At 44.3% G+C, this 15829-nt stretch overlaps 1 protein-coding gene across 7 annotated transcripts; it reads right to left on the bottom strand.

Moving 5' to 3' along the window:
• Nucleotides 1–9091: 9091 nt before the first annotated feature.
• Nucleotides 9092–15354, bottom strand: LOC119278717. Of its 7 annotated transcripts, XR_005137929.1 has the most exons (8): nt 14891–15354; nt 14694–14826; nt 12440–12515; nt 12073–12253; nt 11567–11954; nt 10207–10394; nt 9922–9982; nt 9092–9486 (listed from the first exon to the last, which is right to left on the bottom strand). XR_005137929.1 is itself a non-coding variant. In XM_037560048.1 (3 exons), exons 1-2 carry the CDS (start codon nt 15072–15074, stop codon nt 12104–12106), a joined length of 531 nt encoding a protein of 176 aa, XP_037415945.1. In that variant the 5' UTR covers nt 15075–15354; the 3' UTR covers nt 11972–12006; nt 12073–12103. The 7 variants fall into 7 exon arrangements, 1 of the variants encoding a protein (XP_037415945.1); XR_005137930.1 differs by lacking the exon at nt 9922–9982; XR_005137933.1 differs by lacking the exon at nt 9092–9486 and having other exon boundaries at nt 9530–9982; nt 11843–11954.
• Between the last annotated feature and the right edge of the window lie 475 nt (nt 15355–15829).

Below are 15829 nucleotides of genomic sequence, written 5' to 3'. Positions count from 1 at the left end.
AGAGTCATGTTGTGATGCTTCGTTGTATTTGCGCATATCGAGCATATTGTGTGTATGATTGAAATGCTTGGTATGTGTGGGATCTGACTACCTAGTTGTTTATCTTTAGTAGCCTCTCTTACCGGGAAATATCTCCTAGTGTTACCGCTGAGCCATGGTAGCTTGCTACTGCTCTGGAACACTTAGGCTGGCCGGCATGTGTCCTTCTTCGTTCCTGTGTCTGTCCCTTCAGGGAAATGTCACGCATTGAGTACCGGAGTCCTGTTAGCCCGCTACAGCCCGGTTTACCGGAGTCCTGCTAGCCCAGTGCTACAGCCCGGACCCACTTGCTGATGACCGACACGTTCGAAGCTGGGTCATGGATGCCTGTCCCTGTAAGTCTGTGCCACTTTGGGTTTACGACTAGTCATGTCAGCCCGGGCTCCTTATCATATGGATGCTAGCGACACTATCATACACGTGAGCCAAAAGGCGTAAACGGTCCCGGGCAAAGGTAAGGCGACACCCGTGGGGATACCGTGCGTGAGGCCGCAAAGTGATATGAGGTGTTACCGGCTAGATCGATGTGACATCGAGTCGGGGTCCTGACACCAAGTGGCTTTGTTGTTTCCAGGGAATGATGCTGAGTGGCCTATGTTTTGCCGGAATGTTGATTCATTTCTGTTCCGGCAAATTTTAGGTTCTCGATTTGTCCACTTTTTAGCAAAGGTCATGCCGAAATTTTCGGTGAATTTTGGCATGACTTGTGCTACAAACTAGGACATATCGAGTGCCCGGGATTTGCCGCACCAGGAAGGAGTCAACATTCCTGCAAAACAATAATCCTTTTTTATGTCATTATTCATTTTATTAGGTCTAGAATTAATTTACTAGATTTAATCATAGGAAACATGGCTAGCAACGATTGCGACGACGTCTACCGGGCGGCAGACGAATTTTTTAGCCTTACCGACGATCAACCGATGTTGTTGCTGGGCCCACCAGTGGCAGCGGGGACTGAGATCGACACGCAAACCGGTGCTGAGACTGAGACCGGCACTGAGATTCAGACCGGCATCGAGACCGGCGCTGAGACCGGTGCTGCCTCGGGGAGCGGAGCCGGTGTAGAACCGAAAGCAAAGAGGCAACGGGTTCCTAACAAACTCAGGACTACTAGACTAGTGGTCACGGAGGTGGACAACGGCAATTTTGAGCCAAAGGCGCCCGAGGAAGCGTGCGCGTGCTACGGCAATCAAATAGGATGCATCGTACGGACAACCGCCACCATCAACGATGAGAAACTACAGAAGATAGAAAATATGAGGAGCTCCCTCCTAAAGAAGTTTCACCAGATATTCTTGTTTCCGGGCCGGAATGAGAAGGATTATGAAGATCCACACGAGAACCCGACAATGAAGAAGATAAACAAACACGCCATGACCAAGTTTAGCGACGCGTTGGCCGCCTGGAAAAATCGAGTGAAAGCAAAGATCAACGATGGGGAACCCTACTCTGAGATTGTAAAGGATAATCCGACAATCACGGAAGAGCAGTTTCAAATATTCAAGGAGGCTTGCGAGGCCGAAGCTGCCAAAAAAAAGTCTAAGTACATGAAGGGGTTTGAAAAGAGGAACATTGGGAGCCACCACCTCGGAAGCCGTGGTTACGGCGGAAAGAGGTCCATATGGGCCAAGGAGGATGCGGAAGCCGCGAGTCTGGGCATCCCAGACCCCTTGGCGGATTTCACCGTCCCGCAGGAGCGTGACGTCCTGAGGGCCCGGCACCGTTGGGACCCAGTGAAGAAGGTTTACGAGACAACACTGGTCATTACGGAGTTCATGAGACTGCTGGTAATTTTAGTTTCTGATCAATTCGACTGCACACGTTAGTCATATTTGTAAATGATCCTTGTGCCTTTTGCAGAGAGAGCAGCACCGGATTGCGGCCGAAAGTGACTCGCCGTCTGAGGCATTGGCGAGGCCCAAGTGGGACACTCCATTCAACTGGGCGTTGAACATATTGAAACGACAACCGGTGGATACTCGACCGTCGTATGGACGCGTGCACGGTGTCGGAGACGGCGCCACGTGGAAGAAGTACTACCGTGAGACCACGGAGGAGAGAAAGGAAAGACGGAGGTTAACTGAAGAAAACATCGACAAGAAGGTTGAGATTGCGGTTGAGAAGAAATCATCTCAGACAGTCGCAACGGCGGTAGCTGCCGCAAAACAGGCGATTGCAGATATGTCTACTTCCTTGGTGACGGGCGTTTTCACTTGGACAAGGAAAAATCCAGAAAAAAAATGCAGAGGACTTTCCCCTTGCTGACTTCTTGGCCGCACCTGCTCCCGCACCGGCTCCCGCACCGTCTCCCGCACCTGCTCCCGCATCGGCTCCCGTACCTTCTCCCGCACTGGCTCCCGCACCTGCTCCCGCACCGGCTCCCGCACCGGCTCCCACACCGGCTCCAGCACCTGCTCCCGCACCGGCTTCCGCACCGGACGTGCTCGGTGGTGCCTCCTCTTTGGCTGAGCTCAACGCCCTCACGGTATCTGTCACACCGGCCCCCTTCAATATAAATGTATAATCTCCCGTTCTCATTGCCTTTTGGATGTCTCACGTCGCAGACTTTTCTTTGCAGGCCAACGAAACCCCGTGCACCATATTGTACACCATCGGTGAACAGAAGGTGGACGTGGGGAAGGCGACGATAATGGAGCCAAAGGAACCATTGTTCCACAGCCGGCCGATCCCCCCGAACATCTTCAAGGTTTCCGTGGCTAGTGTCAAACTGGGCCACGAGAATTTGCCTCCTCTAATACTAGTGGGGGATGACGACGAGACCCCGCGGCGGCTTGGTGATTGTTGCAATGGGTGGGTCCTGTTGTGGCCAAAGAGTCTGCTTCGTCTGGAGGCGGCCGAGAGCACACCCACGAGCACGCAGCCTCAGCAAGGTATGAACATCAACACCCCACCTACCCAATTAGCATCGGGTGTCGGGTTCGGTGATAGCGGACGGGGTAAGGAGGAGGCTCCATTAGTCGCTGATGATGTCGCCGTGGATGAGGATGAGGATGATGATGGCGCTGAACAGTGTGTCTATACTAGCGCCTCCTCAGGGTTTGAGCGTCATGAGTCGGTGCCTGAATTACCGTCTCAACGTATTATTGATGACCTTCCGGTAGTAAAGAAGTCTAGGAAGAGAGCGAGGAAAGGCAAAAAAGTTGATTCTATGATCCAGCCGCCTCAGCAGCCTCGGCTTCAGGACCGTATAGATATCCCCGATGCGGATAAATGGCATATCCCCGGTCAACCAATCCTACCTGCAACAGCGCTACGGGCCAGATTCGGCGATCTATGGAGACTTCATGACGATGTGCTACGAGTAGAGAAAGGCTTCATCGCCTCGAAAGATCCAGGATACCCACTCTACGTGGTTAACGTTCCGCGGCAAATGTCGTATGTCGACAGCTTCCCCGCGGATAAGTTCTTCCTCCGATTCGATTACATATTCGACATGTTTCACGTGAAGAAGCTGGATTTTACGTTTGTCCGCCTTTATGCCTTGCACATGAACTACATCATTGGGGTTGAGCAGATACGTCATATTTGTGTCGTTGACCCGTACTACATGCACGAGGGCTTCTTGGGAGTCTGTGTAGAGCAGCGTGAATACGCGAGGGATTACATCGTCAGTTTCATGCTCGCCAATAAGGACAAGGAGGCGATTCTCGTGCCTTATCATTCCGTGTAAGTCATCCGCGCTGCTATCCTTCTTCCTTTGATTTCAATAATTCATTTGCACGGTGTAGGCTAATTAATTTGAGGTGTACTTATTTTGCGCAACGGCGGGCGCGCCGTCCTCATCATCCTCTATCCCCGATTCTCCCACGCTCTTTACTTGGACTCGTTGAAGAACATTCACAAAAAGGATTACACCCGCATCAAAGATGTTCTCGACAGTGCTATGTTTTACTACCAAGCAAGGGGTGGAGAGGTTAGGGACAAGAAGAGAAGGGGCGGCAGGGCCGCCTTGAGCCATAAGACCGACTTCTGCTGCATCCAGCAACCGAACGATTCTCTTAATGATGGATTATATGTCCTACACCACATGCTAGAGTACAGACAGGATCACCAGAACCTTCACATGTCACCTAGATCTGGCGATGCCCATATTCTGCAATGGGCAAAGGACATAGGAGATATCGAGGATCATCGACTTCGAGCTGAGTTCTATAACATCTAGCGCGAACTTGCCCAAATCATCATGAATGAGGTTGTTGGAAAAACAGGGATGTTCTACGCAGAAGGACAAATGTCGCGGGAAGACGTCCGAACATGGATAGCCTCTCAGCGTCTCGACATGAAGCCTTTCACTAAGCTCGAGGACTATCTCCCTAACATGGATGGATGGCACGACATGATGGAGGGATTGTCGATATATGACAATGTGTCCGTTTAGTCCATATTTGCTTTTATGACAAAACTTTGAGTTATGCACGGTGAAACTTTATTTGTGATGTAATTAAACCATCCTCCTCCTCGACTAGCGAAAATCACTCTAGTTAGGGCATTTTGGGTACGATGAACTTTGCTATTTATGCTTATGATATATTGTTTCTATTTTTGCCAAGTCTGTCTCTTTCTGTTGCTCAACTATATATGTTGCATATCATCGACTCATGTGACGATGCAGGTGCATAGATCATAGATGGCGAAGAAGTGCTACGCCAGGAGTATATATACGACAAGTGGCCGGAGTGTCAGGCCCAGGTGTACCAGTTTTCGGTTTCCGAGCGACAGGCAGTAGTTAGTTTAGGTTCACGCTAATGCGAGCAAGGGATACGAACTCATGTACTCAAAGTGATAACTATTCTCGCGTATATCATTGTTTAGATGGATGACGATGTATTTGCAAGTAATTGAGACTTGTATCGCTATTTTCGAGATTGTTGACAAGAGACCACTTTGTGTTGGATGATGATTATGATGATGACATGATTTGATGAGACTAATTGTATGTATATGCTATGATTACATTTGTATGTGGATGATATGCTAAAGATTATTGTATAAAGCTTATTCAAATACAAAACAAATACAAAACAAATATGCAGGAAAAAAAACTAATAAAACTAGTAGTAGCGAGGGGGGGAAATTTAGCAGTAGCGCCGCCTTACCAGTAGCGCTTCCTTATAAACGGCGCTGCAGATAATATCAGTAGCGCCCTTTTCTAAAGAGCGCTACAGCTATTCATGTATAGCAGTAGCGTGGAACAACAGGCGCTACTGCTATACGTTAGCTGTAGCGCCTTATTAGTAGCGCCGGTACCCGCGCTACTGAGAAGCCCAAAACCCGCGCTGCTGCTGGGCTTTTCCCTAGTAGTGATATAGTGCGGGCCGGGTAGGTCGTGGAAGTAAACCCCGCGTCCGTTAATTATTAATTAATGACTCATTAATTTTTCCCAACATGTATAGCTCTGTCCTCGGCTCGGCTCAATCCCGCAACCCGCGGCGCGGCGAGCGAGGAGGAACGCGCGTGTAGGTCTTCTCTTTTCATGCTCATACAAGTGATAGAAGAGCCCACCTTATAAAGAGGTGCAACTCTCTCTCAACTTATGAGGTGGGACTAAACTTTAGCCTCACTCACTCCACTCACATGTGTGCATGAATGGGCCAAGAAAATTTCAGAATTTTAGTCGGGCTTTGGACCAAAGGTCTACTGGCAAAATTCCAACAAATACGCTCACATGTACGGTCCTGGCTACTCTTTCTATAGGCGCGGTTATCAGACCAATGCCACATACTCTCGAGACCAATGCCACATCAGCGTACACCACATGTGCGGGCTCCACATGTTAGCATGGGAGGTCTAGCTCTGGTATGTTAAACTTCTTTTTGGAAAAACTTCTAATCTATTTATTTTTAATAATGACAGTACAATAAAGATTAGAAATAATAAAAATTACATCCAGACCTGTACACCACTTAGCGACGACTAAAAGCACTGAAGCGAGCCGAAGGCGCGCCGCCGTCATCGCCCCTCCATCATCGGAGTCGGGCACAACTTGTTGTAGTAAATAGTCAGAAAGTCGTCGTGCTAAGGCCCCATAAGATCAGAGCACCAGAACAGCAACCGCCGCCGATGAAGAATAACGTAGATCGGAAAAATCCAAACCGAAGACACACGAACGTAGACGAACAACGACGAGATCCGAGCAAATCCACCAAAGATAGATCCGTTGGAGACACACCTCCACACGACCACCAACAATGCTAGACGCTAGGGGTGAACATAAAAACCGACCAACCGAAGACCGAACCGAAACCGTAGCCGAATAAACCGAATTTTCGGTTTTTATTCTTGGTATATAGCTAAATTCGGTTTTTACTTTCAATAACCAAACTCATATCAGTCGGTTCGGTATTAAACTGATAACCGAAAAAGAAACCGAAGCGTGCATGACGCAGCTTTCCATGCAGCTCCTTGTACGCAGGGCCGAGCCGGCAAAATCGAGGGCCCTGTGCCAAACTTTAATATGAGGCCTATCTCTACAGAAACAACAATTGTATATCCAGGCCTAGTCTTGACACATGCGAGCCTCTGGTGCAATTTGATAAAATGAGGCCTCTTCGCATAGTTATTTTTAGAAGGCTTGCTTATATTTCAGTAACAACTACAATATTGAACATATCACATAAATATTATCTTCGCTCATTAGTCATACTATATAATAATCGGATGGAAACTACTCATCATCTTATTATGACAAACATTGAATTGAAGAAAACCGCTAGTACATTTTTTTCTGTACCCAGACATATACTTTGTACTGCCTCTGTAAACAAATATAAGATGTTTTAGATCACTACCTTATATTCGTTTACATAGGGAGTACATGTCATCTTAGTATGAAACATGTAACACAAACAATATGCAAATTATAAAATGAAGTTGAAATAAAAGCACCTGAAGGATCAAAACTTGGTCTGTGGCCTCTGTCCTGTTGTGGTGTCGCTGCAAGAATGAAACCATGCCTTAATGACATGAATCCAAATCCCACGGGACCTTGCCTTGGGAGGGTTGGACAGCCCCGAAGGATGTGGCTGCCAACAATCCCTTTCCGCTGCCAACCTTCTTGAACTCTCTCTCAAACATATTGAATATGGGGATTAGGGGAAAACTAAGGGAGCAATACTATGGAATCAGACGAAGAGTAGGGAGAAAAACGAACAAACCTAATACTAGAATCAAAAAATTGTGATCTTTGATATGCCATCGTCACGTGGTCGAGGAAGAAGAGAAATGTTTTGATGGTGTCGTCCTGACTGATGAAAATTGATCTACGCCGCGGAGGAAGAGAGGAAAAGAAAAGACCCCGAGCCGCCGCTGCAGCGTGGCCGCCGGAGGTTTAGATCTCCACGAGACGAACGGTTTGACAGGGGATTGTCTGGTGCCGCATCGAATCTGGTGGCCTGCTTCTTTTTTTTTTTGAGGGGAGCTGGGAGCTCCTATAGGGCGCCTTCAGCGCCGCTGAACACAATTGGCGCCCACTGCAGCGCCCTCGTGGGCCGGCCCAGTATCACGTAGCGCCAACGTAAAAGCTGAACACAATTGGCGCCCACTGCAGCGCCCTCGTGGGCCGGCCCAGTATCACGTAGCGCCAACGTAAAAAACAGTAAAAATATTGGTGCAGTTAGCAGCGAGGATTCGAACTCGCGCCAACGACGTGCCGCACGCGCAGGATAACCAATCGAGCTACTTCTTTCGATATGCAGACTTTACCGTGATACTGTTAATACATAACTGAAGCCGCACTGTTCCAAAAAAAAAAGCTGACGAACAAAAAAAAGAAGTTTCACGAATTTGTTTTAAAAAAAGATTCATGTATTCAAAAATGTTCGCTCATTTCAGGAAAAAGTTCACGGATTTGAAAACTCGTGAAATTTTAAAAAGGTCAGTAAGGAAAGTTCAGTGTACATCAAAAAATGTTCAATGGGTATTTAAATAGTTTTTCAGCGTATATCACAAAATTGTTCAATGTGTAGTTAAAAATTGTTCAGATTATATTACAAAATTGTTCAATGTATAAAATTTGTTCATCTATATAAAAAATGTATAATATGTTTTAAATTATTTCAATGTATATCACAAAAATGTTCACTGTGTAGTTGAAAATTGTTCATCATACACCGAAAAAAATGTTTAGTGTATATTTGAAAATCACTCATCGTATATAAATTTTTGTTCATGTTCTCAATAATTGTTCACATTTTAAAAAGTTCATGGAATTTTAAAATTTTCATCGAATTTTAAAAATAGTTCATCGATTTGATAAAAATTCATTCAATTTTAAAACTTTCACGAATTTATCAAAATTCGCATTTTTAAGAAAATATAAAAAGGAAATTGAGAAAATAAAAATAAAAAAGGAACCAGAAATAAAAGGAAAAAAACGCCCAGAAATCAGCGAGCAGTGAAATCCGGTTTGGTGGGCTCTCGCGGCCTACGTAAATAAAAGAATGAAAATAAGTACATGCACACAATAGGTATTGTGGTCTGTTAGTTAGTGTGCTACTGTTTCAATGGAGAGGTCGCGAGTTCGAGCCCTGCCATTCGCAAAAATTTTTGCTGCAGTTTTTTATCAGAAAGAAAAAGAATGAAATGGGCCGGCCCAGCACGGCGCGGGGTATGCGCCCGTTTGCGGCAACAGAAGAAACCGGCGCTTAAGGCGCCCGCATAGGAAATGCCCAAAAGTTAATTAAGCTGCGTGCCAGCCACTGGGCCTGCTCGTGCGCAGTGGGCTGCAATTTCGAAAATCGGGGCCCCTGGAAAGTGGAGGCAACGCTATGGCCAAGTAGTGAATGCTCAATTTAGTAGGATCAAGTTTAGCGTACCTATTCAAACATGATATAACAAAATAAAAGGAAGAAACATTCACATGTAGTTCAACATTGTCATGAAACTATAAGGCAGCGTACAGTTTTGGGTGTTGCAAAAGTTATCATTTAGGTCACACAAAAGCATCGACGTTTCAAGGCTTTGCCGAATTAGGAAGATTCATGCAGACTGGGAAGGCGGGATCCAAGTGGGCCTCTTAAAAGGAACCAAAGTTTCAATCTATAAGCATTATGACATGCTTTCTTTTATCTGATATTTTTTTCATTCAAAAGAATCATCAATTATCCAAAACATGTAAATAACATCCAGGTTCTTCGCCCATGCACATGATGGCATATCAAAATATTTTCTGTCAAGCGATAATCAGTGATTTTTTTACATAATTGGAATTAATAAACAATGAACTAAACCTGCTTGAATGCTAAGATGTTTCTAACACCGTCAGGTTAGAAAAAGGATAATGTAACCATTTTTAAACACATCATGATGGCTCTGTGTCCAGGTAAATCTTTGTGGCAATAACAATACAGTAGAGGCAACAAAAAATAAAATAAAAAGGTTGTTCCTACGTTGATGTTCGTCATTGTGTCGAGGAACATTTCCATCCTGAGGAAGACAACACAAATGAACGTTAGTTAGCAATGGAACATAAATGTATTGAATACAGGATGAGGATTAGGATGATCAGTTGACTGGAAAATCCATAGTGTCATTGTGTCATTCATATATGGAGGAAACATTGTTCGTTTATTTAACGGCGAGGCTCATTCATATATAGAGAATGGCTCAAGAAGTTGGAGTCGTTGCATAAAATGTCGTGTCAAGACAATGACTAACCGATACTGCAAATGTTGAAACCAAGAGCCAAAAAGACGGTGGTCAAAAATTGAATTAGATTATGATCAAGTAAATGCTACATGTTCCACATAGCAAATAGGTCCAATTATTAAAAAAATAACAAAACATACATAATGTGGCAAAGAACCTGAAACATTACAATTTTAAACTTCTATACGTTTAATTCGAGGTGCTTAAGTAAACCTTGGCTTAAGATTTTGTGTCGAGGAAACCCTTCAAATTGTTCCAGATCAACTTGAACACACTGCCCACATACACAACAAAAATATGATGCAAGGTCAGCAATTTTAAATTAAAATTATTATTGCACTACACCATAATACTTCTTTTAAACTATCATAATTTAAACAAACTATTCAGTATCTACAACTAAGTAAAATAACCGCCGATAATAGTCTATCTTTATCTTCTGCATATGAACATATATGTGGTATATTTATACCAGAAACATAAGAAGAGGGAACTTACAATGCTTGCCAATGTTGGGGATCAACGCTGATCACATCCATGCCAAGGTGGGCTTTAGGTCAGAGAGAGATGCAGCTGGCAACGTCCTCTACCTCTACTCCGGGGCGACCCTCCTTGTGCGTCCGCTTGCTTGATGGTATCCTTTGACTACAGATCATCCAAATCCCTCCACCTATGGGCTTCATTTACTGCAGAGAAATGGAGTTAAGAGGGGGCTCAGTTTTAGACACCAATCTAATTATGGGATAGCATCATTATGGAAGTAGGCAGGAGCCTTGGCGAATAATAGATATGTTTGAAATTAAATAGACCAAACACTGCTAATTAGCAGCGGAAGAATATGTTGACTTATATATGAATTATAATGACCTCACATGGTGCTCAGCACCATCGAGCGACCATCAATAAAAATTATAGTTCTCAACATTAGTAATCTAACACCAAGAAAATAAATAAGCAATCATAATCATCTGTCAATATTTTTTTTCTCTTCTAATTTTGTAGAAAAGGATGGAAGTTTTGTTCCAGAACCATAAATAGGAAAGAGAAAGAGAAAGAAATACTAAACTATAGGGAACTTAACTATTTGTCAAATCATGAGTTATGTACATAAAGAAGTAGGCACAAAATTAACCTTGGAAGAGGATTACTCTTCCTTTTTCTGGGCCCAACACCCTAATAGTGTACTGTACCATAAGAGCATCAGTAAGTGACACAACTAATCTGCCTACATACATGATAAAGAACTTCAATGCCATATGTGTGTGCTGAAAGCAAAAAAGGAAATAAAAAATACTGCATCTGAACCATATTGACTACTAAAAGGGTACGCACAAGCTTTTCTAAATTTACCACAAATGTGATATATTGTGCTATAATTAAATGGGTGCAATCTGAAAATTGCCAGCATCACAGATCATCCATGCTTCTAGTTACATCTATAAGTGGCCAGAAGGAATGGAAAACTTTATTTAGCTTGTAATATGTGAATGCCAGGAAAGAGAAGTTGAATATATATATATAAGCAATCAACCAAGAAATGAGATGCTATATGTGAATAATATACAAGTAAGAAGATGTTATATCAATGAAGAGCATATGGACACATCTAGGAAGAAAGAGAGTTCCTCAGTCATATAAATCAGCAGGTATGAGGCATAAACATGCATCTTGTATGCATATAAACAAAAAAATATGTACAAAGAGTTTTTTTCTGGGCCATCAGAAATAATGCATTCCAAGCATCAGATGTTACCTAGCAGGAAAAAATAATCCATTCGACAACAAACAATGCCTAGATTGCATCAAACTGAACCCATGCATACAAAGGTTAACAGAAAGCAAGCTGAAGGCTTGTTACCTCAAAATCATCTCCTACATAGCTTAATATCTACAACCCATCTCCAAATGGTTCCTACAATATTGCAAACCTTGCCAATTGGGCATCATCCCCACATTCTTAAATATCTATATATGTGAATTAAGCTCAGTTGGTTTGAGCACACAACTGTAATATGATACAATGCATAGCAAGATAGAACAAAAAATGTCAAAAAGGCAGAATAAACTTGCAAAGAGGCTACCAACATAACAATAGGGATTCCTTTTTACCAAAAGCAAAAGCGGCAAGATGCACCTTGCTCCATGAAAATTAGGGCTCATAAGGGTCTAGGGACCTGATTCGTCCCTACGGCAGGCTAGCCTCGATAGGAGCAGTGTCTACCTCGACCTTGGTCCCTCTAGAGCTGCTGCACACACACACACACACACACACACACACACACTAACCTATATGTCAAGCTGCAAAATAAAAAGGATCAGACCAGAGAGAGACGGAGGAAATGGGGGAAGTGGAGAGGCGCTCACCTCTACCTCCGCACGACGGATGCGTGACGTCTCACCTCGAGCCGTGTTCTTCCTGAAGTGCACGAACTCGAGGACAACGATTCGGCGCTCCTCCAGTCGACGACGACGCCTCCAAGCAGAGCAGCAGCGTGAGTGGCAACCAGCACGCTTCAAACTTCTTAGTGTATGGAACAGAGTAATGCTGCAGTGAGGGAGCAAACCGAAGTTATACGGTGTGGGTAAGCAGTTGCTTATATCTAATTAGGAAGACCGAAAGATAGTGCCATCCCCATTTCCCTCAAAAGACAACAATAAAACATCAAGTTGCATCACTGAAAGCATAAGAAATTCCAACAATTTATAATTAGGAAGTTGAAAGATAACGTACTCTAAAGATTTCTGGGCAGAAGACCAAAATATAGTGCCATCCCCATTTCCCTCAAAAGAGCATGTGCTATTAATATCTGATAGTATAGTAAGAATGATTTGTGTGCAGTGAAGAACATATCAACTGATAATAATGGAAAAAGACATGGGCATTTACATGAATACAGTAGAGATGAGAGATAGGTAACTATTGTCATTTTACGAACCTATCACTTCCTCATCTGATAATAATGGTAAAATCATATAATTATATTTCTCTACATTAGTAATCGAACACCAAGAAAATAAATAAGCAACCATAATCATTTGTCCAAACCATCATTGCTCTTATAATTTTGTAGAAAATGGTGAAGTTCAGTTCAGGAACAGAAATAAGAAAGATAATAAGATATACTAAAATATAGGAATTTAACTGTTTGTCAAATCATGAGTTATGCGCTACTACCAAATCTTGAGTTCCACATGAGTGAAACACGACATGGCTAAGCGCTCAAAAGGAAGTAACAAAAAAATCATTAGACGAACAAAAATTAAAGTATCACTTGATCTATTTCTGGAGCAACACACAATATTAGCAATGCTAGCTAGCTGCACAAATCCGTGACCAACCTAATCATGTGTACGCAAGTGACAATTAATAGCAAGCCAAAAGAAATGAAAATTTGTTTCTTTACCTGCAACACATAATCGCCCCAACACATTTTCATTTCAGTAGTCTCCAAGCCAAACGCAACATGAGCTGAGTCAAAGAAGGCAAAACAACACTGGAGTAGGACCAAACGATGCATCACATAGCAACGAATTCCTAGCCCAGAACGAGGAAGAGTAATCCTCTTCCGAGGTTAATTCATTTTAGATGACAAACCGTGGGAAGAAAAAAGAACAAGTCCAGTAACATAGATGTGTTAACCAGCAAACACTACTCAGTCAGGTCCAATACTCAGCTTATTTCTGTCCCTTTTCAATATCAAGAATGATTATTAAGTAACCAAGTACATAACAAAAACAAATAATGTCTACATAGTAGCTCATCTCTCTGAATACAGCCACACTGATTTCGATGTACATTTTAGGAGCAATGGAAAACCAGAAAAACAGAAACAACTCACTGCTAACATAAGGAAAAAGGAGATCACCATATAAGTAAAAAAGAACAAAGCAAAATGAGACAAATAAGCATGTCAGAACAGCACCCAGCATTCACGGCAACATGGAAGTGCTCTCTGAACTACAACCCAAAATAAACACATGTAGTTTTCTCTAAATGTTAACAGATGCATGGTTTGAAAATTTTCTAACCCAAACAATAACTCAAAACCAACCCATCTGGATCTGGGACAACACATTTAGATCTTAATTAACTTGTTCACCAGCACACAGATGGAGCAGATACAGACGGTAGTAGCTTACGCATCTCACTCAAGAACCACTAACTTCAGACTTGATAGTAAAGAATAATACACAAGAATGAACCTGAATCGGAGCAAAAGAAATGTTGTGAGTAAAAAGATCCAACTCTTCTGCACAAGAAAGTCACAACAATGGACCCAACTCTAATTTTAAATCCATTTCTCACCATGAATCCAGCTCTACTTCAAATCAATTGATTGCACATACGTACAAACTGAACCAAACCAAGACGTGCAATATTTTAAAACTGAATCAAATTGCACAATGGCAATCAACACCTCCAAAACAACAAAAGATTATTGTTACTCATGCATCTTCAGTACAATCTTCAGTAGTTCAGTTAACCACTGACTTACTGTAACTTAGGCACCATACAGGGTATAAAAACAGAATTGCAGAGCACTTGCAGACTTGTACTATATCACACTGCAAACTTGGAGGAGGGACACTTGTGCATACATGTTCATTTTGTTACATGTTCATTTCAGAGCCATCGTCGTCGATGGGCTAGACTTGGAAGAGGAGGAGCCATTGTCGTCGATGAAAAATTTCAGAATTTGCAATGGTTCAGAACTTAATGATCTAGTAATTTGTTTAAAACTCTACTGAATTTGTTTAAAACATACTGCAATGGTTCAGAACTTAATGGTTTGGAACTCTACTGAATTTGTTTAAAACTTACTCCATAACATAAATGCTTACAACAGATTGACAAAATAGAGAGACCATAGTACAGAACAGAATTTTAAAAACTCAGTTTTAAATTGTGAAACAACAGCTTGATGCAGCAGGAGCATTCAACATTCAGTTTTGACCAAAACTGGGATGGAGCAGGGGTGGAGTACCTTCAGGCTAGAGCAGGGGTGGAGGGGCGTCCTCCGTGGCGTCGGGGGCATGGACCGGAGCAGGGGTGGAGTGGCGTCCTCCATGGCGTTGGCGTCCGGGCGACTGAGCGAGCTACAGAGCTGCGTGGTGGATCTGGGAGGGAGATAGGACGGGGTGAGGAAGAGAGGATGGGATGTCGATGAGTGGAGGGACTTACCGGAGCCTCGCCGGAGCTGGAGTACGCCGTAGAAGCCCTCCTCGTCGTCTCCAGTTGTCTGCCCACGCTCCCGGCACAGGCACACAGTTCCGTCCGTGGTCCCGTTCAGCTCCGTCGCGTAGCTATCCTGCTCACCCGCGCGTCTCCGCTGCTCCCCAGCCCCTGCTCGCCTGCCTCCTCGCATCCCACCTCGTGCGGTGCGGCGGCGGCCGACTGGGCGAAGGAGATGACGGCGGCGGGGCAGGGAGGCTGGTGCGGGGCTAGGGTTTGGAGGGGGGGAGAGAGAGGTGAGGCAGGAGGAAGAAGAGAGGGAGCGATTGCTTGGTGGCGGGCTTCGGCTCTTGGGCGACGGGCGGGGGCTGCTGCTTCTTTGGGAGGGAGCGGACGGTGGGGAGGAGAAGGCGCGGGACGGGGAGGATGGCTGGCGGCGCCGGGAAGGAGAGGAGAGTGGGCTCGAGGGGAAGGGGACGACCCAACTCGCTCTCAGCCTCTCACGGTCTCACCCTAGTGCTATCGGGCACTTTTCCAACCAGGCGAAACACCAAAAATGCCCTCGGCGGGGCACATGAATAGCAGGCGGTGGCACAAGATTTTTACACTGTTTCGATCTACAGTGTCTCTTTTCGATCCAACGTCCCAGATCCCTCCATCTCGTGATCGAACGGCCTAAAACACATCAAACAAAGCATCCGACGGCCAGGAATCACTAATCTCTGAGGAGGCTGGGGTGCTCCCAGTATGTATCTTACCCTGACTCTGAGGAGGCTGGGGTGCTCCCAGTATGTATCTTACCCTCATACGAAGGTAGTTTGGGAAACTTCCATTCTTCTGCTTCTTTCCCCAAACAAAAGCAATATGGACAGCGTGGCGGGCTCCTCCGAGGAGCGCCGCCGGGTCCAATGAGTTTCTCATGTTGGAACTATCGCGGGGCGGGCAAAC

The sequence above is a fragment of the Triticum dicoccoides genome, chromosome 3B, assembly GCF_002162155.2.
Source record: "Triticum dicoccoides isolate Atlit2015 ecotype Zavitan chromosome 3B, WEW_v2.0, whole genome shotgun sequence".
Taxonomy (NCBI): Eukaryota; Viridiplantae; Streptophyta; class Magnoliopsida; order Poales; family Poaceae; genus Triticum; species Triticum dicoccoides.
Note: the sequence above shows the minus strand (reverse complement) of the source record. Positions and strands in the feature narration are given on the sequence as shown.